This window comes from Thalassophryne amazonica, chromosome 10 (genome assembly GCF_902500255.1).
Source record: "Thalassophryne amazonica chromosome 10, fThaAma1.1, whole genome shotgun sequence".
Lineage (NCBI taxonomy): Eukaryota > Metazoa > Chordata > Actinopteri > Batrachoidiformes > Batrachoididae > Thalassophryne > Thalassophryne amazonica.
Window position 1 is genome coordinate 29,804,410 of NC_047112.1, and position 27,597 is coordinate 29,832,006.

Genomic DNA, 27,597 nt, shown 5'->3' on the forward strand with positions numbered 1-27,597 from the left:
TGATACATTTAAGTAATCCCCAAATGACCAGAAAAACTGTGGTCATGTGCAAGGCTCAACGCCTGGAGTCGGAACTCCTTTGGCACTACAACCTGGTTTACCACATCACAATCTCTCCGTGTTGGTGGATGCCATTTGCGCATTAAAACACTGTCATCAAACAGGTAAGTCACACACTGTCTAGTGCTTTTATTTTGCTGGGCTACAGACACAGTTAAACAATGTGCCATCCTCTTGCTGGACGTATTGAGCTCATCTTTATCTATCAACAAACACAATTCACTTTTAGGTGGCAACACTTCCACAGCAAGGGGCGCACATTTTAACTTGACAGGAGGCCTGTCCAGAGCACCAAATGTGGTCAAAAAGGAATCGGAAAGATCCACACAATCACCAAGCTGGTGTGCTTGGGTTACACACGGCACGCTGAGCGCTGCAAGGACAACACTACACACATCAGCTGTACACTTATCAGTTACTTAGGGAATACTTTTTCCCCAGCCACATCGTTGTCAAGGATCACGTCAATTCCTGCCACAGGCAGTTGATGGCGCACACCGACACACATAGTACTGGTCATGATGGATGAGGAGAGATAAGCTGTGTGCAATGGCACACAAATAACACTCAGTTTCAGTTCCTGTACCAACAAATCAGACCCACAGTAAGACTGATCAGAAAACGGTACAACACCGCGATGAGCCACCAGTTTGGCACCAGTATCACGCAGAATAGTGATGGGCACTCGGTCTGTTTTACATAACCCTGCATAATGAAAGGGTTAAACTCATCATCAAATATTGTTTCATCATCAATTTTCTTAGCTTCCCTGTTTCGGCCCACCACACATTTGCCTTACAAACTGTCGGAGCATCTTAACTTTTAAGCATAGACATAAAGACTCAATCCCAATCTTAATTTTGCTGCTCCCTGGCTGCAGTTCCTTTGACTAAATATCCATCAATGCTCAATTTGATCTCTGGAGAAGTTACTCATTTCTCTCCATTTTTTTTTTCTTATTTCTGTTTCAAAAGGTGGTGAAATCTAGGTCTAAAATACATTCCATCCTCTGATGAATGAAACCGGGACTGCATTTCCACCTCGTGTCCACCAGCAATCGAATTTGAATCATATCAATTTTGGATGTTAAAAATTTATTCTCTTTCACCTTCAACCGCTTACTCCATTAGGAGGTCACGGGTTGCTGGAGCCTTCCTTAACACGGCTCTCGGGGTGTGGAAGGCAGAACTCTCAGGGGGTTACGTTGCATGTGGTAACTGTTAGTTTCTCCAGGTGCACCTGTTTTCTGCTTCAACTATAATTAAATCTCTCTTTGCATTGTATGAACTGAATCCTGGTGATCCTGGCTCCGGCTATCTTATATCCACATCTGACATCATGGGAAAAATTCCACAACAACGGGGAAAACATGCAAACTCCACTCAGAAAGGCTAACCACTAAGCCACCATGCTGCATAAAATCTATTCTTATATTGTAAAAATAAAAAAACTAAATATTGTGGTGTGTGTATTAATATTTTTCCCTCCTCAAGTTCAAATTTATTTACAGGCATTAATTTTCTTTTGGCCTATTTGCTCACTATATCACTCTAAGAAATGAAACACAGGGGTTTTAAATGCAATTAATACGGTTATTTTCAATATACTTGCAAGTGTTAATTTTAGGGATTTAAGTAATAATGTTTCAGAACCTCCATGACCAGTGAAAGATCAAGGACCGAGACGTCGCCTGGTATGGCGGAGCCGGGGTCCCACCCTGGAGCCAGGCCTGGGGTTGGGGCTCGCACGCGAGTGCCTGGTGGTTGGGCCTTAGCCCATGGGGCCCGGCCGGGCTCAGCCCGAAGGAGCAACTTGGGCCCGCCCTCCTGTGGGTTCACCACCTGCAGAGGGGGCCATGGGGGTCGGGTGCAGAGAGGATTGGGTGGCGGTCGAGGGCGGGTGGCTCAGTGGCCCGGTCCATGCTCACAGCCCCTGGCTGTTGGGACGTGGAATGTCACCTCGCTGGGGGGCAAGGAGCCTGAGCTTGTGCGGGAGGTTGAGAGATACCGACTAGAGATAGTCGGGCTCACCTCCACACACAGCATGGGCTCTGGTACCCAACTCCTGGAGAGGGGCTGGACGCTTCATTTTTCTGGCGTTGCCCACGGGGAGAGGAGGAGAGCTGGGGTTGCATTGCTTATTGCTCTCCAGCTCAGTCGCCATGTGTTGGAGTTCATTCCAGTGAACGAGAGGGTCGCGTCCCTATGCCTTCGGGTCGGGGACAGGTCTCTCACCATTGTCTCGGCCTATGGGCCGAGCAGCAGTGCAGAGTACCCGACCTTCCTGGAGTCCCTGGGAGGGGTACTAGATAGCGCTCCAACTGGGGACTCCATTGTTCTCCTGGGGGATTTCAACGCCCACGTTGGCGGCGACAGTGAGACCTGGAGGGGGGTGATCGGGAAGCATGGCCTCCCCGATCTGAACCCGAGTGGTGTTCAGTTGTTGGACTTCTGTGCTAGTCACAGTTTGTCCATCACGAACACCATGTTCGAGCACAAGGGTGTCCATAAGTGCACGTGGCACCAGGACACTCTGAGCCAGGGGTCGATGATCGACTTTGTAGTCGTATCATCTGACCTTCGGCCACGTGTCTCGGACACTCGAGTAAAGAGAGGGGCAGAGCTGTCGACCGATCACCACCTGGTGGTGAGTTGGATCTGCTGGGAGGGGAGGAAGCTGGTCAGACCTGGCAGGCCCAAACGTATCGTGAGGGTCTGCTGGGAACGACTGGCGGAACTCTCTGTCAGCGAGGTCTTCAACTCCCACCTCCGGGAGGGCTTCTCCCAGATCCCGGGGGAGGTTGGAGACATGGAGTCCGAGTGGACCATGTTCTCCACCTCCATTGTTGATGCGGCCGCTCATAGCTGTGGTCGCAAGGTCTCTGGTGCCTGTCGCGGCGGCAATCCCCAAACCCGGTGGTGGACACCGGAAGTAAGGGATGCCGTCAAGCTGAAGAAGGAGTCCTACTTATCTTTGTTGGTAGGTGGGACCCCAGAGGCAGCTGACAGGTACCGGCAGGCCAAGCGTGCCGCAGCCCGTGTGGTCACAGAGGCAAAAACTCGGGTCTGGGAGGAGTTCGGGGAGGCTATGGAGGAGGACTATCGGTCGGCCTTGAAGAGATTCTGGCAAACCGTCCAACGCCTCAGGAGGCGGAAGCAGCTCTCCACCGGCACTGTTTACGGTGCGGGTGGGGAGCTGTTGACCCTGACTGGGGATGTTGTTGGGCGGTGGATCTCCTCAATCCCATCGCCACGTCTTCTGAAGAGGAAGCAGAGACTGGGGACCCAGAGGCGGACTCATCCATTACCCAGGCAGAAGTCACCGAGGTGGTTAGAAAGCTCCTCGGTGGCAAGGCTCCTGGGGTGGATGAAATCCGTCCTGAGTACCTTAAGTCTCTGGATGTTGTGGGACTGTCTTGGCTGACACGCCTCTGCAACATCGTGTGGCGATCGGGGACAGTGCCTTTGGATTGGCAGACCGGGGTGGTGGTCCCTCTGTTTAAGAAGGGGGACCGGAGGGTGTGTTCCAACTATACGGGGATCACACTCCTCAGCCTCCCCGGTAAGGTCTATTCCAGAGTACTGGAGAGTAGAATTCGACCGATGGTCGAACCTCGGATTCAGGAGGAGCAGTGTGGTTTTCGTCCTGGTCACAGCACACTGGACCAGCTCTACATGCTCCATCGGGTGCTCGAGGGTTCATGGGAGTTCGCTCAACCAGTCCACATGTGTTTTGTGGATCTGGAGAAGGCGTTCGACCGTGTCCCTAGGGGCACCCTGTGGGGAGTGCTCCGGGAGTACGGGGTCCGGGGTCCTTTGCTAAGGGCTATTCGGTCCCTGTACAACTGCAGCAGGAGCTTGGTTTGCATTGCCGGTAGTAAGTCAAACCTGTTTCCAGTGCACGTTGGCCTCCGCCAGGGCTGCCCTTTGTCACTGGTTCTGTTCATTATTTTTAAGGACAGAATTTCTAGGCGCAGCCAGGGTGTAGAGGGGGCCTGTTTGGGAACCACAGAATCTCGTCTCTGCTGTTTGCGGACGATGTGGTTCTGTTGGCTTCGTCAAATCAGGACCTTCAGCGTGCACTGGGGCGGTTTGCAGCCGAGTGTGGGGCGTCCAGGATGAAAATCAGCACCTCCAAATCCGAGGCCATGGTTCTCGACTGGAAAAAGGTGCTTTGCCCTCTTCAGGTCGGTGGAGTGTCCTTGCCTCAAGTGGAGGAGTTTAAGTATCTCGGGGTATTGTTCACAAGTGAGAGACGGATGGAGCGTGAGATTGATAGACGGATCGGTGCGTCTGCAGTGATGTGGTCGCTGTATCGGACCGTCGTGGTGAAGAGAGAGCTGAGTAGGGGGGCAAAGCTCTCGATTTACCGATCGATCTACGTTCCGATCCTCACCTATGGTCATGAGATTTGGCTCATGACCGAAAGAACGAGATCGCGGGTACAAGCGGCCGAGATGAGTTTCCTCCGCAGGGTGGCTGGGCGCTCCCTTAGAGATAGGGTGAGGAGCTCGGTCACTCGGGAGGAGCTCGGAGTCGAGCCGCTGCTCCTCCACGTCGAAAGGAGTCAGTTGAGATTGCTCGGGCATCTTTTCCGGATGCCCCCTGGATGCCTCGCTGGAGAGGTGTTCCGGGCATGTCCCATTGGGAGGAGGCCCCGGGGAAGACCCAGGACACGCTGGAAGGATTACATCTCTCGGCTGGCTTGGGAATGCCTTGGGGTTCCCCCGGAGGAGCTGGGGGAGGTGTGTGTGGATCGGGAGGTCTGGGCGGCTTTGCTTGAGCTGCTGCCCCCGCGACCGACTCCGGATAAAGCAGAAGAAAATGGATGGATGGATAGATGGACGGATGTTTCATTTGATTTAATTAATTTCAACTACAATATTGTTTTGCACTTAATTGACAATGTTATGTGGAAAAAGTTACTTTAACTTTATCAATTAAATTCAGCAATTTTATTTCTTAGAGTGTATAAACACAGATGTGTTCATATGTTCCCTTTTCCCTAATGAACACCAGCAGAGCTCCTTCCTCCTCCTCCTCCTCTTTCTCTCTCATCATTCTGAACACTCCCTCTCTCATCTTTTACCTCTCCGCTGTAAAAGCAATACCATGTCACTGCTTTGACCAGCACTTATTGCAAACCCTAACCCCGCCTTTCCCACACATGTCCTGCCCTTATCTCCACTGTGCATTCACTCACAGCTCTGCAGCTCATAACCCACCAGCTTCCCACTGACACCAGAAAGAGACGGACACTCTTGCTGCTGCACGAGGTTTGGTTTTGCACGTAGATGTAGTTAAACCGCCGGAGGCCAAGGTCATCAATACAACAAACAAATTATCATCACTTGGATATGTCTCATGGTATCCTGCACGAGGTCACGAACCCTCCTTTGGTAACCTGTCATTTATCTGATATGTGCAGCTGGATGGTTATTGAGTGGAAAAGGCCCAGTTTCACATTAAAACAGCATTGAGCTCACAACCTTGAGGGTGTCATTGAGCAGCCTCTCTTTGACTCCAGCTGCTCTTTAAGACTCACTCCGTCATGCTGCACATCATTGTTCACTGCAGGGCGGATGGAGTCATTTGGGGAGAAAAATACCTTGTCTCGACGGCGCGAGATTGACTGGGAGACCAAAACGAATCCTATCTGTTTTTGCATGTTAATTTATTCTCTTTTCCCTTCAGAGCTAAAAGAAAACTGTTTCCTTCAGGAGGTTTATAATAAAAGCCCCGCGATCGATGATAATGGCATTTGTGCTTGTTTTTTGTCATCTTCGCAAAAGCAACAGTGGTGGAGTTATCGCAGATTTATTTGTATACTAGAGCTGTAAGTGGTGTGTAAATTATCCTAACTGTCTGTGTGGCTCTTTATCTTTGTAAGGCAGCACTATTAGAGCCTATCCATTAATGCCTGTAGCTCAGCCAATCAATGCTTAAATAAAAACCTGCTCAATTTCAAGCATTTTATGCAAACGTGCAAACTCCCAACCAGGCTGACGCTTTGCTTTTTGTTTTTATAATGTAACAGGAATAGCTAAAACACAAAGGAATCGATAGCACTTAAGTTTGGGTTAGGATCGCTCGCTCTCAGACAAATGCTGCACGTTGCCGCATACAAATGAGTTTCATACAGCTGTACACTGTGTGTGCTGTAATTTCATTATAATTCCATAAATAGTTAGCCTAACGCCGTAGTTACGGGCTATAAATCCAATGCATCCTGGAAGCTTTCAGTAATGCAGCGAGTGTTGCTAATTACAATGTAAAAGGCACATTAAAAGGGGTCATATATATATATATATGGAATATAGAATATGACTTGAAAGATGGAACATTCCATCTGTTGCCTCATGAAATATTCTTACCATTGAATGAATGAAAACAACATTCATTATTTGTTTTATATAACACCTAAAATAGATCCTTGTCTTTTGATATTTTATTAATTTGCAAACAAGAGAAAGGGACTTATGCCCTTCCTGGTCCTATGGTGTCCACCAAAGCTCGGTAGCGAGACTGAGATGCCCCGTCTCACCCAGGCATCATCTGACGGAGCCTGCTGTGCCGACCAGAGAATCCCTACTTTCTCGCGACATCATCCCCCGACTCGCTCCTGAGCCCCCTCAGCACACCCAGCCTTGCTTTCCATTACCCAGCGAGTCTCAGCACTGTCAAGCCGCTGTCTGTATTTAAGCTAAGTGCCACTGCCACTAGTGTGAGCATGTGGCGGCATGCAATGATACAAAATGTATGGAACCAAATTTGCACGGTAAATGGAATACAGTGGCAGATGGGATGAATGATCAATATCATGTGACATACAGACCGCCAATTAAATGACAAGGATCTATTTAGGCGTTATCTAACTAAATATACCTCACAGACACTGATGTGAGTCAATCTCAAATCACGTTTAGGGCTGTACAGAGGAAAGGAGCTGCTGCAAGCCACGCCCACTCTCCCTCCTGAAAAAGGTCTTATGCTGCATTCAGTTATGATGACAACTCAGAAGCTGGAGGTCAGATTTACATAATTTATACCTTCCTTCCATTGAAGCTAATAAAGGTGTAGTGTAAGGATTCCCAACTCAGAAAGTGTTCCTTGAAGTTAACTAGGTAGCGATATATAAAGGTGATATACAGTTGTGGGCAGACATTTATATACACTTCGTGTATGTGAACGTCCGACCACAACTCTAGTTAAAGTTCGCATTCATTGAAACAACTTACCTTATTTTCCAGAGTATAATTCACACATGACTATGAGTCACATCGGTTAAAAAAAAAATGCTTCTTAAAGAGGAAAAAACATATATAACTCTCATTAGAGTATGCTCTTTATTTATTCATTTAATTATTTATTTAATCTATTTAATTTGGCTTTGTTGTGTATTGTAGTTATACTGTACTTTTGATTACTGACATTTATTCTTTCATTATTTTAGTTTATTTTTTAGTTTATTTTGTTTGTTCTATGTGTCACGAATCTATAAAATTTCACATTCTGAAATAGCTGACAAAAAAAAATAAAAAATACTGAACTTTCACAATATTCTGGTTTTTCAATGCAGATGTATTTTGCCAAAATGACACCACTCACAAATTCACTTCATATATGGCACGGATGTCTAAAACAAGCTGTTATAGTCAAATTTTTTGCTCATTGCAGATTCTCTGCATGTACAAATGTTGAACTTTGATGACATATTTGACACTTTTCACAACATTTTAAACTGTAAAATGTTTTGCACAATACGACCCCTTTAAGCACAGTCTATTTAGCAGCTTGACATATTGCCATGCAGGATAAGTGCCGGCATGAGACCTATATTCCCTCTTTGCCTGACCACAAAGCATATTTCACAAAGCAGCATACCATTAGTTAACAGCATGAGGATTACGGAAAGCTTTAAGTGTGCAACAATCTGCTGCTGCGTCTCTTAAGCACAGAGCGGATCAGTGATGCCAACAGCCAGCGTGGCAGCTGTTTACTCCTCTCGTTTTATTTTTTCCTCTTTCTATCTTCTTTCTCTCCATGCATCTTTCCTGTCACCCCCGCCCAGGCAGCGAGGGAGGAAAGCAGCATCAATCACTGTTAACTGACTGACCACTGTCTGTTGGTGGTACTAAATGGATCTCCACAATTCAATAGAGGCCTAAGTGTGTGGTAAATGCTCTCAATGGGTAAATGAATTTACGGGTTAACTGTCTCTGAGAGTATTTCAATAAGGCAAAATAATAAAAATGCCTACAGGAGATATCTTTCTTTTACATATTGACAAGAGTTCATCTGAAATGCTCACATTCATTAGTGCAGCCAGTGGTGATGGAGATCAGCATATTAAAAGAGACGCATTGAGCCAAATGTGTTTTTATCTACATTTTACAGTTCAATATGATAGGGGTGATTTCAGGTAGTGGGAATCAGCAGCTCCTTTCTATTTAAAGGAACAAGCACCCAAAAATAGAGCTGATTTTTTTAGTTATTTTATTTTTTGAAAGCATCATCTGACTACATATGTACATCAAATACCAGAGAGTCAGTATTAACTCCTTAACTGTATTTTTATATTTTATTTGTTAGTCTTGCATTCTGCTTCATGCTCCCCCCCCCCACCACCTTCTGAAACGTAAGGTTTTCTTCAAAATTGTCCCAAGTGCTTTTTAACAGAGCAATTAATTTTCAAGACCGCTTTTCTAAACATTGTACTTTTATTTTGGATGCTTACATTATTTTATTTTCCGTACAGAAACAAAATGATTTTACAAAAATGAAAAACTACCAAGGTAAAATTATTAACCCCTGTTGCTAAGAGATTGTGTGTCATTTTTGCTGGATAACAACCTGCAGTCGTTTGTTGTAGGTTTCAGTAAGTCTCAGATATGACTCCTGAGGAATCCCACCCCAGCCTAGTCATCTTTGGCAAATCTCTCAAACTCCTCCACATTTTATGTTCTTCTACCATGGGGCTCTTCAGTTCACCCCACAGGTTTTCAATGGGATTCAAGTCAGGCCTTTGTGCAGGCCAGTCAGTAATGTTCACTTTGGTCTTCTGGAGGTAGATCCTCACTAGGAGCGACTTGTGTTTTTGGGTCATTCAGGTATTCAAGTCTTCACGTACCTTCCTTTCTTCATTCCACCTAGAGGAGGTTCCCAGTTCCAGAAGCATTGAAGCATCCCCACAGCATACGGTACATCTGGAAAGTATTCACAGCGCTTCACTTTTTCAACATATTATGTTACAGCCTTATTCCAAAATGGAGTAAATTCATTTTTTTCCCATCAAACTTCTATTCACAACACCCCATAATGACATGAAAAGGTTTTTTTTTTCTTAATTTGTGCAAATTTATTCAAAATCAAAAACTAAGAAATCACCTGTACATAAGTATTCACACCCTTTGCTCAAGACTTTGTTGATGCACCTTTGGCAGCATCTACACCCTCCGGTTTTCTTGAATATGATGCCACAAGCTTGGCGCACCTATCTTTGGGCAGTTTTGCCCATTCCTCTTTGCAGCACCTCTCAAGCTCCATCAGGTTGGATGGCGGGAGCATTGATGCACAGCCATTTTCAGATCTTTCCAGAGATGTTCAATCAGATTCAGGTCTGGGCTCTGGCTGGGCCACTCAAGGAAATTCACAGAGTTGTCCTGAAGCCACTCCTTTAATATCTTGGCTGTGTGCTTAGGGTCATTGTCCTGCTGAAAGATGAACTGTCACCCCAGTCTGAGGTCAAGAGCACTCTGGAGCAGGTTTTCATCCAGGATGTCTCTGTACATTACTGCATTCATCTTTCCGTCAATCCTGACTAGTCTCCCATCGGAATCCCACCCGGATCTGAACTTTCTCTGCCCTTCCCCAGATTTTTGCCTCAAGTTAATCCTGTCTCGGAGGTCTACAGACAATTCCTTTGACTTCATGCTTGGTTTGTGCTCTGACATGCACTGTCAACTGTGGGACCTTATATGTAGACAGGTGTGTGTCTTTCCAAATCATGTTCAGTCACCTGAATTTACCCCTGATGGACTCCAATTAAGCTGTAGAACCACCTCAAGGATAATCAGTGCAAACAGGATGCACCTGAGTTCATTTGTGAGCTTCACAGCAAAGGCTGTGAATACTTGTGTACGTGTGATTTCTTTTTTTATATTTTTACATTTTTAATAAATTTACACAAATGTATAAAAAAACTTTTCACATTGTCATGATGGGGTATTGTGTGTAGAAAAAATATATACGAGGTCTATTAGAAAAGTATCTGACCTTATTATTTTTTTCAAAAACCATATGGATTTGAATCACGTGTGATTGCGTCAGACAAGCTTGAACCCTCGTGCGCATGCATGAGTTTTCCACGCCTGTCGGTTGCGTCATTCGCCTGTGAGCAGGCTTTGAGTGAGGAGTGGTCCACCCCCTCAGCGGATTTTCATTGTCACGATGGATTCGCTACTGGAGCTGTTGTATGGCTGGGGGGGCCTGGCTGCCTTTTGTTTCTGTCTTCTGTCCTGTCTTTTGTTTTTCCTTCCAGGTGGCTTGCGTTTAGGACTGAGTGGCTGTGTGGCTGAGTTACCAGGACCTCACCCTGATCACCTGAGGCTGATCAAGTGCAGCTCGTCAGGACTCACAGCTGTGGTGCATCTACACGGATTGGAGCATGGTGGCATTTAAGTCTGGAGTACACAGTGTGTATTTGCCAGAGACTCGACCTTGTGACCAGACGGGTGAGATCGTCGTCTCGAGAGCCATCTCATCATCAGTGGATGCAGAGAACGTCCAGGTTTGATGCATGGTCTGTGAAAGAGGAGGGGGTGAGGTCTCACGCTCGTCAGCACACTTCCTGAGGTACGTTAGGTTTTGTGACTAACATTTGTACAGTCAGTAAATGTGGTGTCGCTCACACCTTATTATATTGAGCTGTTATGTTAGTCGTTTAATCAGCTTCCACTGCAGTTGAGTTATGTGAACGGGGTGTTCCATGCCTGCAGGGTGGAAGCTGATTAGTGATTAAGCCAGGAAGTGTTTGCTGTGTATGTACACCTTTGAGTGGTCTCTCTGTGTGTGGAGTGTGGACTCACATGATGATTTCTTCTTTCACAGACTCGGTTTGTCGCGGCCACCTGGGGGGTGTCGGCGGGGTCCTTGGGTCCGAACTGTTTCTGGCTCCGGACCGTTAGTGCTGCTGGGAGCGCACCGCTTATCCACCACGCCAGACCGCGCACTCATTTGTTGTCTTTTTTCACATCACTGTTATGTCATTAAATTTAGTTATCCTTTGTACCGTGCTCTGCTTATTTTATACTGGGTCCTTCAAACGCTGGTCGGTTCTCCGGGCTGCGTCCGACACATAACAGTAGCGAGACAAAACCACCTCCGTTTTGGTCTCACAGGACGGCTTTGAGATGGCGTTCAGACAGCTGTCGGTGGTTTTTCCATCGAGTGATTATCCGAGAAATTGTGGATGTGCCTGGACATGCCAGAACATGTCCCGTGAGGGTTCATCACGGCGTTGCTGTGCGCCATGCGGCACCGCCGCAACGCGCGGAATTCCTCCGCACGTCTGTCTCAATGTGCCGAAAAAGTGCTGATGTCCACGTCTTTTCACAATTCCTGTGCTAGTCAGACGACGTCCCGGATAAAACACAGCGTCCACTTTGGAAATGAACGGCACATTCCACTGTTACAGGGGTTTTTGTCATGGAAAGGGGAGCGGAGGCTTCGTGCGTTGCGGCGGTGCCGCATGGCGCACAGCAACGCCGTGATGAAGCCTCACGGGACATGTTCTGGCATGTCCAGGCACATCCACAATTTCTCGGATAATCACTCGATGGAAAAACCACCGACAGCTGTCTGAACGCCATCTCAAAGCCGTTCTGTGAGACCAAAACGGAGGTGGTTTTGTCTCACTCCAGTAGCGAATCCATCGTGACGCGCGAAGCCTCCGCTCGGCTTTCCATGACAAAATCTCTTGTTAAAAGTGAAATCTGCCGGAAAATGGTTGATGTCCAGCTCTTGTGATAACCAGAGAAATGGCACACGATGGTCACGGATCCAGACAGCCATCCGTTTAGAAATGAAATGGTCGTTCAGCCTGTCGATGGCGGCTTCAGAGCACGGCACACCCCACAGCCGCTGGGGGCCGTCCTTAAAGCGACAGTAACACTCCTTATTCTCTACCAAGCCCGTAACATTTTCACCGAAAGCCAGATAAATTTCTCTAATGGTTTCCAGCTGCCAGTCTCTAACAGTTTCTGAAAAAATTCAGATGGAAAAAAAGCCCAAATCATTCCGCCATTTCCTGACAATGAAAATCCGCCGATGGATGGACCACTCCTCACTCAAAGCCTGCTCACAGGTGTATGACGCAACCGACAGGCATGGAAAAACTCACACATGCACACGAGGGTTCAAGCTTGTTTAACGCAATTACACGTGATTCAAATCCATATGGTTTTTGAAAAAAATAATAAGGTCGGATACTTTTCTAATAGACCTCGTATATCATCCATTTTGGAATAAGGCTCTAACATAAAATGTGGAAAAATTGAAGCGCTGTGAATACTTTCTGGATGCACTGTAATACTGCCACCTCTGTGTTTGGCTGTGGGGTTGATGTTCTTTGGGTTATACACCTCTCCCTTCTTTTTCCAAACACAGTAATGTCTTTACGGCCAAAGAGTTCTAATTTGTCTCTTTTGACCAAAGGACACACTTCCATATGCACAGTCTTTCTCCAGGTTGTCCTTAGCATACTTCAGTCTGGCTTGAAGGTGTCTTTTCTGCAGAAGTGGAGTTTTTCTTGGTTTGCAACCTCATAGCTCATTCCTGTCCAGGGCTCTAATGACTGTCTTTTTTTGAGGCTACAATTCCCAGCTTGGCTAGGTCATTCATTTAGTGTCTTGGCGGTTGTTGTGGGGTCTTTAGACACATCTCTAAAGAGTTTTCTTTCCAGAGTCTTTGAGATCTTTCACTTCCTACCTCTGCCAGGTTTGTTTTGTACTGAGTGGATCTCTTTGAATTTCTTGATGATACTTCTTACTCCAGTTCTTCACACTTGGAAATGCTGTGATAACATTGTATGCCCTTCTCCTGCTTTGTGAGTATCAATCATTCTTTTTCTCAAGTCTAAAATGATTACTTTTGATGCTTTCATAAGAACAGATCAAACCCTTACTGAAGTTTTTACACTGCATGTAATCTGGAAGAAAACCCCCAATTTTAACTTGATTTTTCAAGCTTTGAGCTTTGCAAAGTTAAAGCACATCACTGCACAAGTGTTTGTGATATGGCTAAAAAAACAAACTAATAATTTTGACCCTGGTAGTTTTTGGTTGTTGTGAAATAATTTTGTGTGCGCAACATAAAATAATATTAAGCATCCAAAATAAAACTAGAATGTTTAGAAATGCTGTGCTCAAAAATTTTTGCCCTGCAAAAAGGCACCTGGGAAATACTGAAGAAAAAAATTAAAATTTCATTGTGGGACTGATAATTTTATTTCATTTGTGAACACACTTTCAAATAATCCCTCATCACACTCATCTTCAACCGCTTATCTGGTTGTGGGGGCAACAGCTCCACCAGTGGACACAAACTTCCCTTTCCCGGGCCAAATTAACTACCTCTGATTGTGGAATATGGGCGCTTTCCCAGGACAGTGTGGAGATATAATCTCTCCACCTAGTCCTGGGTCTTCCCCGGGGTCTCCTCCCAGATGAACGTGCCTGGAACACCTCCCTAGGGAGGCACACAGGGGCCATCCTTACCAAATGTCTGAACCATCTCAGATGGCTAGAGACACCAGCCACCCTCCTGAGGAAACCCATTTCAGCTGCTTGTACCAGCAATCTAGTTCTTTCGGTCATTTCTACTCCCAACCCATAGGTGAGAGTAGAAACTAAGACTGACTGGTATATCGAGACCTTCACCTTTTGGCTCAACCTCACAACAGTACGGGAGAACGAATGCAATACCATCCCTACTGCACCGATTCTCCAGCCAATCTCATGCTCCATTGACCCTTCACTCATAAGGAACACCCCAAGGTACTTGAACTCCTTCACATGGGGCAAGACTTCAATCTCCACCCGGAGTAGGCAATCCATCGGTTTCCTGCTGACCCTCATCCCAGCTCCTCCATACTTGGATGCAAACTGACCCAGTGAGTACTGGATGTCACAGGCCAATGATGGCAGCAGGATCATATAATTCGCAAAAAACAGTGATGAGACCCTGAGCCAACAACTGAAGACCCTCCTTCACCTGACTACGCCTCAATATCCTGTCCATGAATATCACAAACAGGATTGGTGACAAGGCATAGCCCTGATAGAGGTCAACCTGCACCGGAAATGAGTCTGACTTACTGCTGAGAACCTGAACACAGCTCTCACTTTGTGAGTACAGAAACTGGATGGCCTTGAGAAGGTATTCCCTCACTCCATACTCCCGCAGCATCTCCCAAAATATGTCCCAGGGTACCTGATCATAAACCTTCTCTAAGTCGACAAAACACGTGTAGAGTGGGTGGGCATGCTCCCAGGCCCCCTCCAGGATCCTTGTGAGAAAGAAGAGCTGGTCAGTTGTTCCACGACAAGAACGGAACCCACATTATTCCTCTTCAATCTGAAGTTCAACTATCAGCCAAACCCTCCTTAACCGCACCTTGGAGTAGACTTTATCAGGGTAGCTGAGTAGTGTGATGCCCTTCTAGTTGGCACACACTCTCTGGCCCTCTTTTTAAAATATTTGTCAGGCGCCGGTTTCCCACTCCTTTGACACAGTCACAGATCTACACACAATGTGGGGCTCTTGCTTGCCTCTACTGGTGGTTGGCTCTCACTGCGGTATTGTATCACTTCCTGTTCCGGAGCACAGCGGTGTTTTGCTGTATCTGTTAGCTGTTTAATCTGCGCAGTTAGATTGATCTAGTTACCTAGATAACGATTTGTTTCACAGTGTTATCTTCACGTGCCTTAACTAAAGCACTCCCTCTGCTGAATCACCACTAAATTATTTACACGTTATTAACTTTGCGTGTTTTTAGGAATCCGCTAGCTTAGCGCAGCTACTAGCTCTTAGCCGGTTTAGCATGGCGGCTTCTCCTGTCTCTCCCGCACTTTTCTGCTCTGGGTGTGAAATGTTTAGTTATTCCTCGGCCTCCTTTAGCAGTAATGGTACTTGTAATAAGTGTAGCTTATTCGTAGCTTTGGAGGCCAGGCTGGGCGAATTGGAGACTCGGCTCCGCACCGTGGAAAATTCTACAGCTAGCCAGGCCCCTGTAGTCGGTGCGGACCAAGGTAGCTTAGCCGCCGTTAGTTTCCCTCTGGCAGATCCCGAGCAGCCGGGAAAGCAGGCCGACTGGGTGACTGTGAGGAGGAAGCGTAGCCCTAAACAGAAGCCCCGTGTACACCGCCAACCCGTTCACATTTCTAACCGTTTTTCCCCACTCGGCGACACACCCGCCGAGGATCAAACTCTGGTTATTGGCGACTCTGTTTTGAGAAATGTGAAGTTAGCGACACCAGCAACCATAGTCAATTGTCTTCCGGGGGCCAGAGCAGGCGACATTGAAGGAAATTTGAAACTGCTGGCTAAGGCTAAGCGTAAATTTGGTAAGATTGTAATTCACGTCGGCAGTAATGACACCCGGTTACGCCAATCGGAGGTCACTAAAATTAACATTGAATCGGTGTGTAACTTTGCAAAAACAATGTCGGACTCTGTAGTTTTCTCTGGGCCCCTCCCCAATCAGACCGGGAGTGACATGTTTAGCCGCATGTTCTCCTTGAATTGCTGGCTGTCTGAGTGGTGTCCAAAAAATGAGGTGGGCTTCATAGATAACTGGCAAAGCTTCTGGGGAAAACCTGGTCTTGTTAGGAGAGACGGCATCCATCCCACTTTGGCTGGAGCAGCTCTCATTTCTAGAAATCTGGCCAATTTTCTTAAATCCTCCAAACCGTGACTATCCAGGGTTGGGACCAGGAAGCAGAGTTGTAGTCTTACACACCTCTCTGCAGCTTCTCTCCCCCTGCCATCCCCTCATTACCCTATCCCCGTAGAGACGGTGCCTGCTCCTAGACTACCAATAACCAGCAAAAAACTATTTAAGCATAAAAATTCAAAAAGAAAAAATAATATAGCACCTTCAACTGCACCACAGACTAAAACAGTTAAATGTGGTCTATTAAACATTAGGTCTCTCTCTTCTAAGTCCCTGTTAGTAAATGATATAATAATTGATCAACATATTGATTTATTCTGCCTTACAGAAACCTGGTTACAGCAGGATGATTATGTTAGTTTAAATGAGTCAACACCCCTGAGTCACACTAACTGCCAGAACGCTCGTAGCACGGGCCGAGGTGGAGGATTAGCAGCAATCTTCCATTCCAGCTTATTAATTAATCAAAAACCCAGACAGAGCTTTAATTCATTTGAAAGCTTGACTCTTAGTCTTGTCCATCCAAATTGGAAGTCCCAAAAACCAGTTTTATTTGTTGTTATCTATCGTCCTCCTGGTCATTACTGTGAGTTTCTCTGTGAATTTTCAGAACTTTTGTCTGACTTAGTGCTTAGCTCAGATAAGATAATTATAGTGGGCGATTTTAACATCCACACAGATGCTGAGAATGACAGCCTCAACACTGCATTTAATCTATTATTAGACTCGTTTGGCTTTGCTCAAAATGTAAATGAGTCCACCCACCACTTTAATCATATCTTAGATCTTGTTCTGACTTATGGTATGGAAATTGAAGACTTAACAGTATTCCCTGAAAACTCCCTTCTGTCTGATCATTTCTTAATAACATTTACATTTACTCTGATGGACTACCCAGCAGTGGGGAATAAGTTTCATTACACTAGAAGTCTTTCAGAAAGCGCTGTAACTAGGTTTAAGGATATGTTTCCTTCTTTATGTTCCCTAATGCCATATACCAACACAGTGCAGAGTAGCTACCTAAACTCTGTAAGTGAGATAGAGTATCTCGTCAATAGTTTTACATCCTCATTGAAGACAACTTTGGATGCTGTAGCTCCTCTGAAAAAGAGAGCTTTAAATCAGAAGTGCCTGACTCCGTGGTATAACTCACAAACTCGCAGCTTAAAGCAGATAACCCGTAAGTTGGAGAGGAAATGGCGTCTCACTAATTTAGAAGATCTTCACTTAGCCTGGAAAAAGAGTCTGTTGCTCTATAAAAAAGCCCTCTGTAAAGCTAGGACATCTTACTACTCATCACTAATTGAAGAAAATAAGAACAACCCCAGGTTTCTTTTCAGCACTGTAGCCAGGCTGACAAAGAGTCAGAGCTCTATTGAGCCGAGTATTCCTTTAACTTTAACTAGTAATGACTTCATGACTTTCTTTGCTAATAAAATTTTAACTATTAGAGAAAAAATTACTCATAACCATCCCAAAGACGTATCGTTATCTTTGACTGCTGTGATGCCGGTATTTGGTTAGACTCTTTCTCTCAGATTGTTCTGTCTGAGTTATTTTCATTAGTTACTTCATCCAAACCATCAACATGTCTATTAGACCCCATTCCTACCAGGCTGCTCAAGGAAGCCCTACCATTATTTAATGCTTCGATCTTAAATATGATCAATCTATCTTTATTAGTTGGCTATGTACCACAGGCTTTTAAGGTGGCAGTAATTAAACCATTACTTAAAAAGCCATCACTTGACCCAGCTATCTTAGCTAATTATAGGCCAATCTCCAACCTTCCTTTTCTCTCAAAAATTCTTGAAAGGGTAGTTGTTAAACAGCTAACTGATCATCTGCAGAAGAATGGTCTATTTGAAGAGTTTCAGTCAGGTTTTAGAATTCATCATAGTACAGAAACAGCATTAGTGAAGGTTACAAATGAACTTCTTATGGCCTCAGACAGTGGACTCATCTCTGTGCTTGTTCTGTTAGACCTCAGTGCTGCTTTTGATACTGTTGACCATAAAATTTTATTACAGAGATTAGAGCATGCCATAGGTATTAAAGGCACTGCGCTGCGGTGGTTTGAATCATATTTATCTAATAGATTACAATTTGTTCATGTAAATGGGGAATCTTCTTCACAGACTAAGGTTAATTATGGAATTCCACAAGGTTCTGTGCTAGGACCAATTTTATTCACTTTATACATGCTTCCCTTAGGCAGTATTATTAGACAGCATTGCTTAAATTTTCATTGTTACGCAGATGATACCCAGCTTTATCTATCCATGAAGCCAGAGGACACACACCAATTAGCTAAACTGCAGGATTGTCTTACAGACATAAGGACATGGATGACCTCTAATTTCCTGCTTTTAAACTCAGATAAAACTGAAGTTATTGTACTTGGCCCCACAAATCTTAGAAACATGGTGTCTAACCAGATCCTTACTCTGGATGGCATTACCCTGACCTCTAGTAATACTGTGAGAAATCTTGGAGTCATTTTTGATCAGGATATGTCATTCAAAGCGCATATTAAACAAATATGTAAGACTGCTTTTTTGCATTTACGCAATATCTCTAAAATTAGAAAGGTCTTGTCTCAGAGTAATGCTGAAAAACTAATTCATGCATTTATTTCCTCTAGGCTGAACTATTGTAAATCATTATTATCAGGTTGTCCTAAAAGTTCCCTGAAAAGCCTTCAGTTAATTCAAAATGCTGCAGCTAGAGTACTGACAGGGACTAGAAGGAGAGAGCATATCTCACCCATATTGGCCTCTCTTCATTGGCTTCCTGTTAATTCTAGAATAGAATTTAAAATTCTTCTTCTTACTTATAAGGTTTTGAATAGTCAGGTCCCTTCTTATCTTAGGGACCTCATAGTACCATATCACCCCAATAGAGCGCTTCGCTCTCAGACTGCAGGCTTACTTGTAGTTCCTAGGGTTTGTAAGAGTAGAATGGGAGGCAGAGCCTTCAGCTTTCAGGCTCCTCTCCTGTGGAACCAGCTCCCAATTTGGATCAGGGAGACAGACACCCTCTCTACTTTTAAGATTAGGCTTAAAACTTTCCTTTTTGCTAAAGCTTATAGTTAGGGCTGGATCGGGTGACCCTGAACCATCCCTTAGTTATGCTGCTATAGACTTAGACTGTTGGGGGGTTCCCATAATGCATTGAGTGTTTCTTTCTCTTTTTGCTCTGTATGCACCACTCTGCATTTAATCATTAGTGATTGATCTCTGCTCCCCTCCACAGCATGTCTTTTTCCCGGTTCTCTCCCTCAGCCCCAACCAGTCCCAGCAGAAGACTGCCCCTCCCTGAGCCTGGTTCTGCTGGAGGTTTCTTCCTGTTAAAAGGGAGTTTTTCCTTCCCACTGTTGCCAAGTGCTTGCTCACAGGGGGTCGTTTTGACCGTTGGGGTTTTTCCGTAATTATTATATGGCTTTGCCTTACAATATAAAGCGCCTTGGGGCAACTGTTTGTTGTGATTTGGCGCTATATAAATAAAATTGATTCGATTTGATTTGATTTGAATGTTGAAGAGATGTCTCATCCAAGACAGTCCCTCCACAACCAGAGCCTTCAGCATTTCTGGATGGATCTCATCAACCCCCAGGGCTTTGCCACTGTAGAGCTGTTTGACTACCTCTGTGACTTCCACCAGGGAAATTGATGTTGATCCCCCTTCAGCTTCTAGCTCTGCCTCTACTACAGCGGGAGCTCCAGTCTGATGCAGGAGTCCCTCAAAGTGTTCCTTCTTGCGCCCAATTACCTCCTCAGTTAAGGTCAACAGAGTCCCATCCTTACTGTATACAGCTTGGATTGTTCCCCGTTTTCCTCTCCTGAAGAGTGCCGCATGGTCCTTCGTGCTGACCAAAAGTCCTTCTCCGTGGTTGCTCTGAGCTCTTCCCGCATTCGCTGCTTTGCTTCCCCACAACAGAAGCTGCCATCCTTCAGGCCTGTTGGTACCTTACAACTGCCTACAAAAGTCCTCCAAGATAAAGACTCCCAGAAAGACTCCTTCTTCAGGCGGACTGTTTCCCTGACCACCGGTGTCCACCACGCTGTTCGAGGGTTACTGTACCTTGAGGCACCTAAGACTTTCAGTCCACCGCTACCTGCTGCAGCTTCAGCAATGGAAGCTTTGAACATTGCCCATTCTGGTTCAATCCCCCCAACGTCGACGAGGATGCCAGAAAAGCTCTGCCGGAGGTATGGGTTGAAGATCACATGGACAGTGGGCTCCTCCAGACATTCCCAGTTCAGCCGCACTATCCTTTCAGACTTACCAGGTCTGTTCAAAGTCTTCCCCCACCCAGATGGTGATCAGTTGGCAGCACTGCCCCTCTCTAAAGTGTCCAGAACAAGCGGCCTCAGATTCAATGATATGATCACAAAATTGATCATCAACCTTCGGCTTAGAGTGCTTTGACACTATGTACACTTATGCGCATCCTTATGTTCGAACATGGTGTTCGTTTTGGACAGTCCATGATTACTACAGAAGTCCTATAACAAACGACTGCACGGGTTTAGATCGGGGAGGTCGTTTGTCCGAATCACACCTCAAATAATCATTTGCATGTAAAATATTTCTGTACTTGCCATTTAAGAAATGAACCATTCCATCACACAGTGAAGAACACAGCAATAAAATTGAAAAAAAAATGCAGAAGATGTGCAATTTCACTGAATGTGAAACTGACAATCCTCTGACTAAAGGAAATGTGTTTCATTTCTTGGTCAGTTTTTGGATCATAAACAGAATGTAAGCCACGAAATGGGGACAAATACAGGAGGAAATTGACACATTAATATAGAAATAATAAGAGGGTTGAAAAAAATTGGTATACGATCTTTTACAATACAGTGTGGGAATGGCAAATTGGACACATTAATAATATATGTGTGTGTGCAGGAACAGAAATATGTCTGATCAATAACAAATGTAAGTTCTGTGATATTGGCCTCTTTGTTTTTAGTTACACTGCACATTGCTATACTATTAATTTGCAATTCATCATATCAGACTTCATTTGCTCTGAAAAACATATATGTGTATTTTCTGAAGGATGCATGATGTGCACACATTCTCACTGCACATTTTTCCTTTATAAAATCCAATGCATGCATGTGAAAATGTGGCTGGAGTTTTCACCTGCATCTTCAACCTGTCCCTGTCGCAGGCCATCATTCCACTCTGCCTCAAATCCTCCACCATCATCCCAGTCCCAAAGAAGTCAGCAGTGGAGAGCATAAATGACTACAGGCCTGTTGCACTTACGCCTGTGGTCATGAAATGCTTTGAAAGACTGGTCTCTCAGCACATCAGGGCCTGTCTGCCTCCCACTCTGGACCCCCACCAGTTTGCCTACAGGGCAAACCGCTCCACAGAGGATGCTATCACCACAGCTCTCTCCACACCGCGCTGAGCCACCTGGAGCACCAGGGGAGCTATGTGAGGATGCTCTTCCTGGACTTCAGCTCAGCCTTCAACCACATCATTCTGGAGATCCTGGTCCAGAAACTGACACATCTGGGCATCTCCACCCCTATCTGCCAGTGGATCAAGGACTTCTTCACAAACCGCCCACAGTCCATGAAACTTGGTCCCCACCTTTCCTCCACCATCACACTCAGCACCGGTTCCCCTCAAGGCTGTTTTATGTGAGCCCCCTCCTGTCACCCTTTACACTCAAGATGCTCTCCGACCCATCTCTCAAACACCATCATAAAGTTTGCGGATGATACCACCGTGGTTGGCTCATCTCAGTGGGGGGGGGGATGAGTCTGATTACAGAGACGAGGTCAACTGACTGACAACGTGGTGTTCAGCTAACAACCTGCCGCTGAACACCATAAAAACAAAAGAAATAATCCTGGACTTCAGGAAGAATAGGGTTGACCCAGCCCCGCTCTACATCCAAGGGACTGTGTGGAAAGGGTCAGCTCCATCAGGTTCCTGGGAGTGCAGCTCTCTAACAGCCTCTCCTGGACTGCCAACACCACAGTGGTGGTGAAGAAAGCCCAGCAGCAACTCCACTTCCTGAGGGTGCTCAGGAGGAACAAGCTGGTGGAGAAGCTGCTGGTGTTGTTCTACAGAGCCACCATCGAGAGCATCCTAACGTACTGCATCACAGCGTGGTACGGGGGTGCTCAGCCACAGACAGGAGAGCACTGCAGAGGGTGATCAAAACGGCCCAGAGGATCACTAGCTGCTCTCTGCCCAGCCTGGAGGACATTGCCAGCTCTCGCTACCTCAGCAGAGCTGCCAGCATCATCAAAGATACATCCCACCCCAGCAACCAATCAAAACTAGGACAAACAGACTCGGGGACAGCTTTCTCCACAGAGCAATCACTGCACTGAACAATAACAAACCACATTAATCTGCAATTTTCAAAGTTCTTGTGCAATATCTGTACCCATGTGCAATATCTTCCCATGCAGTATCATTACACAGTCGTACATAATTCTCATTTTACATTTTACTTTTGTCCACATACATATGTTTTACATATATTTAAATAATTTATTTTGTTAAATTTCATTATCTTTTATTTGGCTAACAATTGGAAAAAACACCTTTTGGAGTTGCACTCAAATCTCGTTGCGGTGTAAATTACCATGACAATAAAGGCGATTCTGATTCTGTGTACAGAACATTTATAAATGAGGCCTCTGGTGACTCACATTCACTCACAGAAAAATTTCATAACATGTCCCCTTTAAGAAAAATGTGCCCAAAAGTAACCCAAAGACAATTCCGCTTTATTTTCCTCATATAGATTTGACTGTACACAGTTCATACCATTACACAGAAGGCATAAATGAATAAATTCAGTGCTCTCTTTTACATCTTTTTCAAAGACACATGGCAATAATAATAATCATAATCATAAATAGCGCTCATGAAACAAGACGACTAACACATTTTCAAACTGTACAAAATTTACAACAATTATGATGTCACGTTCTGAGGCAACACAGACTGAACAAAACTGGTTTGAGTCAACCTTTACAAATGATAATTACTTCTTTCTTTTTTGTTGTCTGTCAAATTGGTTGTTGTATTTGATAGATAACATAGGAATGGTTATAGGATCCTGGTGATACGTTCTTTAAGGAAAACATTCATTATATCGAATGACATGCTCACACAGGAAATATCAAACTGTTTGTTGATTTACGAGCACCTTATAGCGACCAGCTCGTGCTAATTGCAGCTGATGTGGCCTGAGTCGTAAGAAGCAGCCGTCCAGCTGTCAGGCCCACAGTGGCCGCTCACCAACACTCCGCTTAACACTAGTTGGTGTTGGGAACATCAAATAATTAATAATTCATGAGGAAATCCTTAGCTGGTTTATCTGACAAACAGCAGTGGGCACAGTTCAGCTAACAGCTAATTAGCAAAGCTAACAGTTTTTTTTTTCACTCATTACCTTTTCTGCTAGCTTTAAAAACCAGTAGCAGACCAATTACCTTCAACTAAATTTAGTTCTGCTAACCGTAAACCAGCAAACGTAAAACAAACAAACAAACAAACAAACCTTTAGCTGTCAAAAATGTTTGTCAACCTGTAAACCTGTTGGAACTTACACACTAATCCAATCAATGAAATTGCCACAAGAATGTAACAAGTAACACCTAAAGAAGATAAAGCAGCAGGACGTCAAGCAAATACATTAATTATGTTATTAAATTTGCTTTCTATGTGTATTTTTGTTTCTTAATATTTCTTATTTATTTAATACATTCTGTACTGTGTTTAATTTCATTTGTTTATTTAATTATATATGTATATCTTGATCATCATCATCTGATCGTGACATGCTAAAACCTTTTTGAGAACTTCCATTTTTACCCAACAAAGTCTTAAAATTTAATCTCTTTAGGTCTGTTTTTTTTTCTTGTTAGTGTTGAAGAGCCAAAGAAACCTAAGGCAAAGCTAAAGTCAGAGAATACAACATAGCAGTAGCTTCAGCTAAGTATTTTAGCAGTTTATCAGTTTAGCATTATCGCGGTTACCTTTTCAGTTAGCGTAAAAGTGGTTAATGAAGCTAGCTTTTAGGTTAGCTGTGCCCACAACTGCTTACAAAGAATAGCTCCTTGTTTTTGTTTGTGCAGTCATACAAAAAACAAAACAAAAAAAAAAAGAATCGTAATTACGTTGATTGGAATTCTAAATTTGCTCCCCAACAGACAGCTTGAATCCCCGTGAGTCCGGAAACAGATAATTTAACACTGACAGACGTTCACTCTCCACTCGGGAAAGGACAGTTTTACACGGGCAGGAACAAGTTAAGCACCTACAAATATAGATGAGCTTGTGCCCATTCAAACAGAGGAAACATCAGCTTTGACAGACAGACCAATACCGTCTACTTCCAAATAACTTACGTGTTTATGCTTCATCAGTTCATTAAAAAAATGTTTTTCAAAATTCATACTTGTGCCACTGTTCTTGTAAATTTCCCTCCCAATGGAACACTGTGTTTTTGCCTTGTGCCTGTGCCTCTCCTCTTTCTCTCTGCGTTCTGTAGAAAAGAAGAGGAGACTAAAGTGCGTTGCCAACGTAAAGGCTTTGATACAGCCGGACAGTAGCCCTACTCATTAGGGATTTGGAGCATGCCGTTATCTTCTGGGTCTAGAGAGACTTTTTATCTAGATTTCAACCCTGTGGTCAAGCTGTTTTTAGGGAGTTGAGATGACACCTCCTCCCTATGGGGTATAATCCAACCTCCATCTGAACTTCATCTTGATAATCCAGTCTCATTGTCAGAGTGAAAAACTAAAGTTCCGTTGATACAAATGTTGCATTGTAGCATTAAGATGGAACATTCAGTCAAATTAACTCCAGTCGGTAAAGTAGTCTTCATCGCTTTTTTGTTTCTGGTGAGTGATCAGACCAGTACAATGTCAAAGATTCAGGCTTCTTCTCTTTTTTCTCCTCATCCATCACAAAACACACCGGTCCAGGGGGAGTAACAGAAAGAAATGTAAAAAGCCTCATGAGTCTGTTCTCTTTTTGTCCCTGTCACTTTGTCCACAGTCTGTCAACAGAATCAGAACTGGGAATGGTCCATCTCGTCCAGCCAGGATGCAGGGCTGGTCGGGAAGTCGGGGTATCCCGTACTGCTACCCGTGGAGAGATCTGAGGTGGGGCCTCCCGTCATGGCCCTTAGAGCCTGTCCCACACCACCCAAACCCCCCTGTGCCACAAGACTGTCCATGTTAAAGCCAAGGTTGTTAATAAGAGGAGTGTGGCCAGGTAGCGAAGCAATGGAGGACGGTGACTGAGGGAGGCCGTAGGGACTTCCTGACCGGATGTCGTGGTACGGCTGCCCTGCTGCTTCGACTGAGAAGCTGCCATTGAGTACCGCACTGTTGGTGACATCACCAACACTCCCATAAAGCCCATTGGTGTGGCCCAAGTCTGACAGGACCTGGTCGTCTGTAGAGGACACAAAAGGACAATGCCACTTAGCATCAAGCTTTGATACATCACTAGTGCTGCTGACTGATAGCTGAGTGAGATTCACTGTTGGTTTCATGGAGAACAGTTGACAGTAGTGTGTATACATAACCTAAATCTTCATTGTGATAGCTGCTAATCTACCAACTGAAAGGTTAACTGTGATAATGCTAAAATAAGCCACCAAATCATTTAGAGAATGTTACAGGTTCTGCTAACTACTACCTTTTATCATTTAGAATTTATCTTTGGCTTGTTTTTTTGGCTGTAAAGCCTTGAAAAATAAACCAGCTGACATTTTAACATGCTGTTGCATAAATATGGAGGTTCCCAAAAGGGTTTAGCATGCCAAGGTCACGTGAGGATGAAGATGTACACAAACATTTAAATGAAATTAAAGACCAGTTTCCATTCAACATAGCTTATTCAAACAAATAATAAAAAACAAATTTACTCTGGCTTGACCTCTTGCTCCGACATATCTCCTGATTCCTTCCCACTGTAGCCAAGTGCTTGTTCACAGGGGGTCGTTTTGACCGTTGGGGTTTTACATAATTATTGTATGGCCTTGCCTTACAATATAAAGCGCCTTGGGGCAACTGTTTGTTGTGATTTGGCGCTATATAAAAAAATTGATTGATTGATGATTGACATATCCTCAAGGTGACGCTTGTTGTCTTTGCGTGGTGTCAATTTTGCTTATCCGATTACTTTATAAGATCCAGCGGCCCCCCCCCCCCCCCCGAAGCTGAAGGTTTTTAGCCATGCTAATGCTTCCCAGAAGCATTTACAGTAGAGGTGGGCGATACCGGGAATTTTGGTATTGATCCGATACCAAGGAAATACAGGCCCAGTATCACCGATATCAATACTGATACCAATACTTTTTCAGTTGTGCAGTTTCTTCTGCTTTAAGCACAGCCCACAAAGCGGATCGGCGCAGCGCGGTTGGAGGTGGCGTCCGTCTGGCGGTTTCGAGCTGAAAACATCCTAATTTAAAGCTCTGTTCACCCAGGACGTCGTCAGAGAACAGAGAAGTTTCAGAAGAAGCCGGCATCAGGAGTTTACCCGGACATTCCACTGTTAAAGGAGATTTTGTAATGAAAGAACGTGCGGACGAATTTGCCGAGTCGGATCCATGACGACGTGGCAAATCCTTCTGCTCCGCGACATGAAAAACACCTCCGTGTTGAAAACCATTTGTAAAATTCAGGCGGCTTTTAATGGCTTTCAACAAGTGAGTATCTGAGAAATTGTTTAACAGCTTAGGCATGTTCCAACTTGTCCGTTAAGGTTTCCAACGGAGGTGTTTTTCAGGTGACATGCGAATCTGCCTGCACGTTCTTTCATTACAAAATCTCCTTTAACAGTGGAATGTCTGGATAAACTCCTGATCCCAAATTCTTCTGAAAGTTCTTGTTATCTCACGACGTCTTGGGTCCACAGAGCCTGAAATTATCGCTTGAAACAGCGAGACGCCGCCGCCTCGGAGCGCAGATCGCCGTCAGGCGCTGTGGGCCGTCCTTACGGTGACAGTAAAACTCCAAAATCTCTCATCAGCCATTAAAATTTTCACCGAAAACCAGCTGAATTTATCGAATGGTGTCCACTCAGTTGTGCCTTACAGGTTTTGAAAAATTTTTTATCAAACAAAGCAGCAGTCTCTGAGCCATTCCTAAACAATGAAAAAATCGACGAGAGGGTGGGCCACTCCTCACTCAAAGACTGCCCACAGGCGAATGACGTAACCGACAGGCGTGAAAAAACTCTCGCATGCCCACGAGGGTTCAAGCATGTCTGATGTAATCACACATGATTCAAATCCATATGGTTTTTGAAAAAAATAATAAGGACGGATACTTTTCTCACAGACCTCGTACATATTTATTTTATGGTTTATGAATATTTTGACTATTAAACTTAATTTTTTTATTTTATGGTTTATGAATATTTTGACTATTAAACTTAATTTTTTAAAAAGTTATCTGACCTTATGTTAGCAGAATGAAATTTAGTGGAAGTTAATTGTCTGCTAGCGGTTTTCAAAGTTAGCTGAAAAGCTAATCTGCACACAAGAAAGTTATCTTAGCTAATTAGCTGTTAGCTGATTAG

At 44.5% G+C, this 27,597-nt stretch overlaps 1 protein-coding gene across 2 annotated transcripts in view; it reads right to left on the reverse strand.

The window, feature by feature from the left end:
* Positions 1-3,618: 3,618 nt before the first annotated feature.
* The window catches only part of lhx4 (LIM homeobox 4), a 37,252-nt gene continuing 13,273 nt past the window's right edge, over positions 3,619-27,597 (reverse strand). The window contains exons 6-8 of one of the 2 annotated variants that reach the window (XR_004563013.1): positions 25,000-25,464; positions 20,864-20,866; positions 3,619-3,628 (exon numbers count right to left, since the gene is read on the reverse strand). Coding sequence is in view for 1 of the 2 variants with exons in the window: in XM_034179680.1 (XP_034035571.1) it covers positions 25,076-25,464 (389 nt within the window). In the remaining variant the exon portion in view is untranslated. Of the gene's footprint in view, positions 3,629-20,863; positions 20,867-23,781; positions 25,465-27,597 lie in introns of those variants that run through there. The other variant, XM_034179680.1, reaches the window with a different exon arrangement.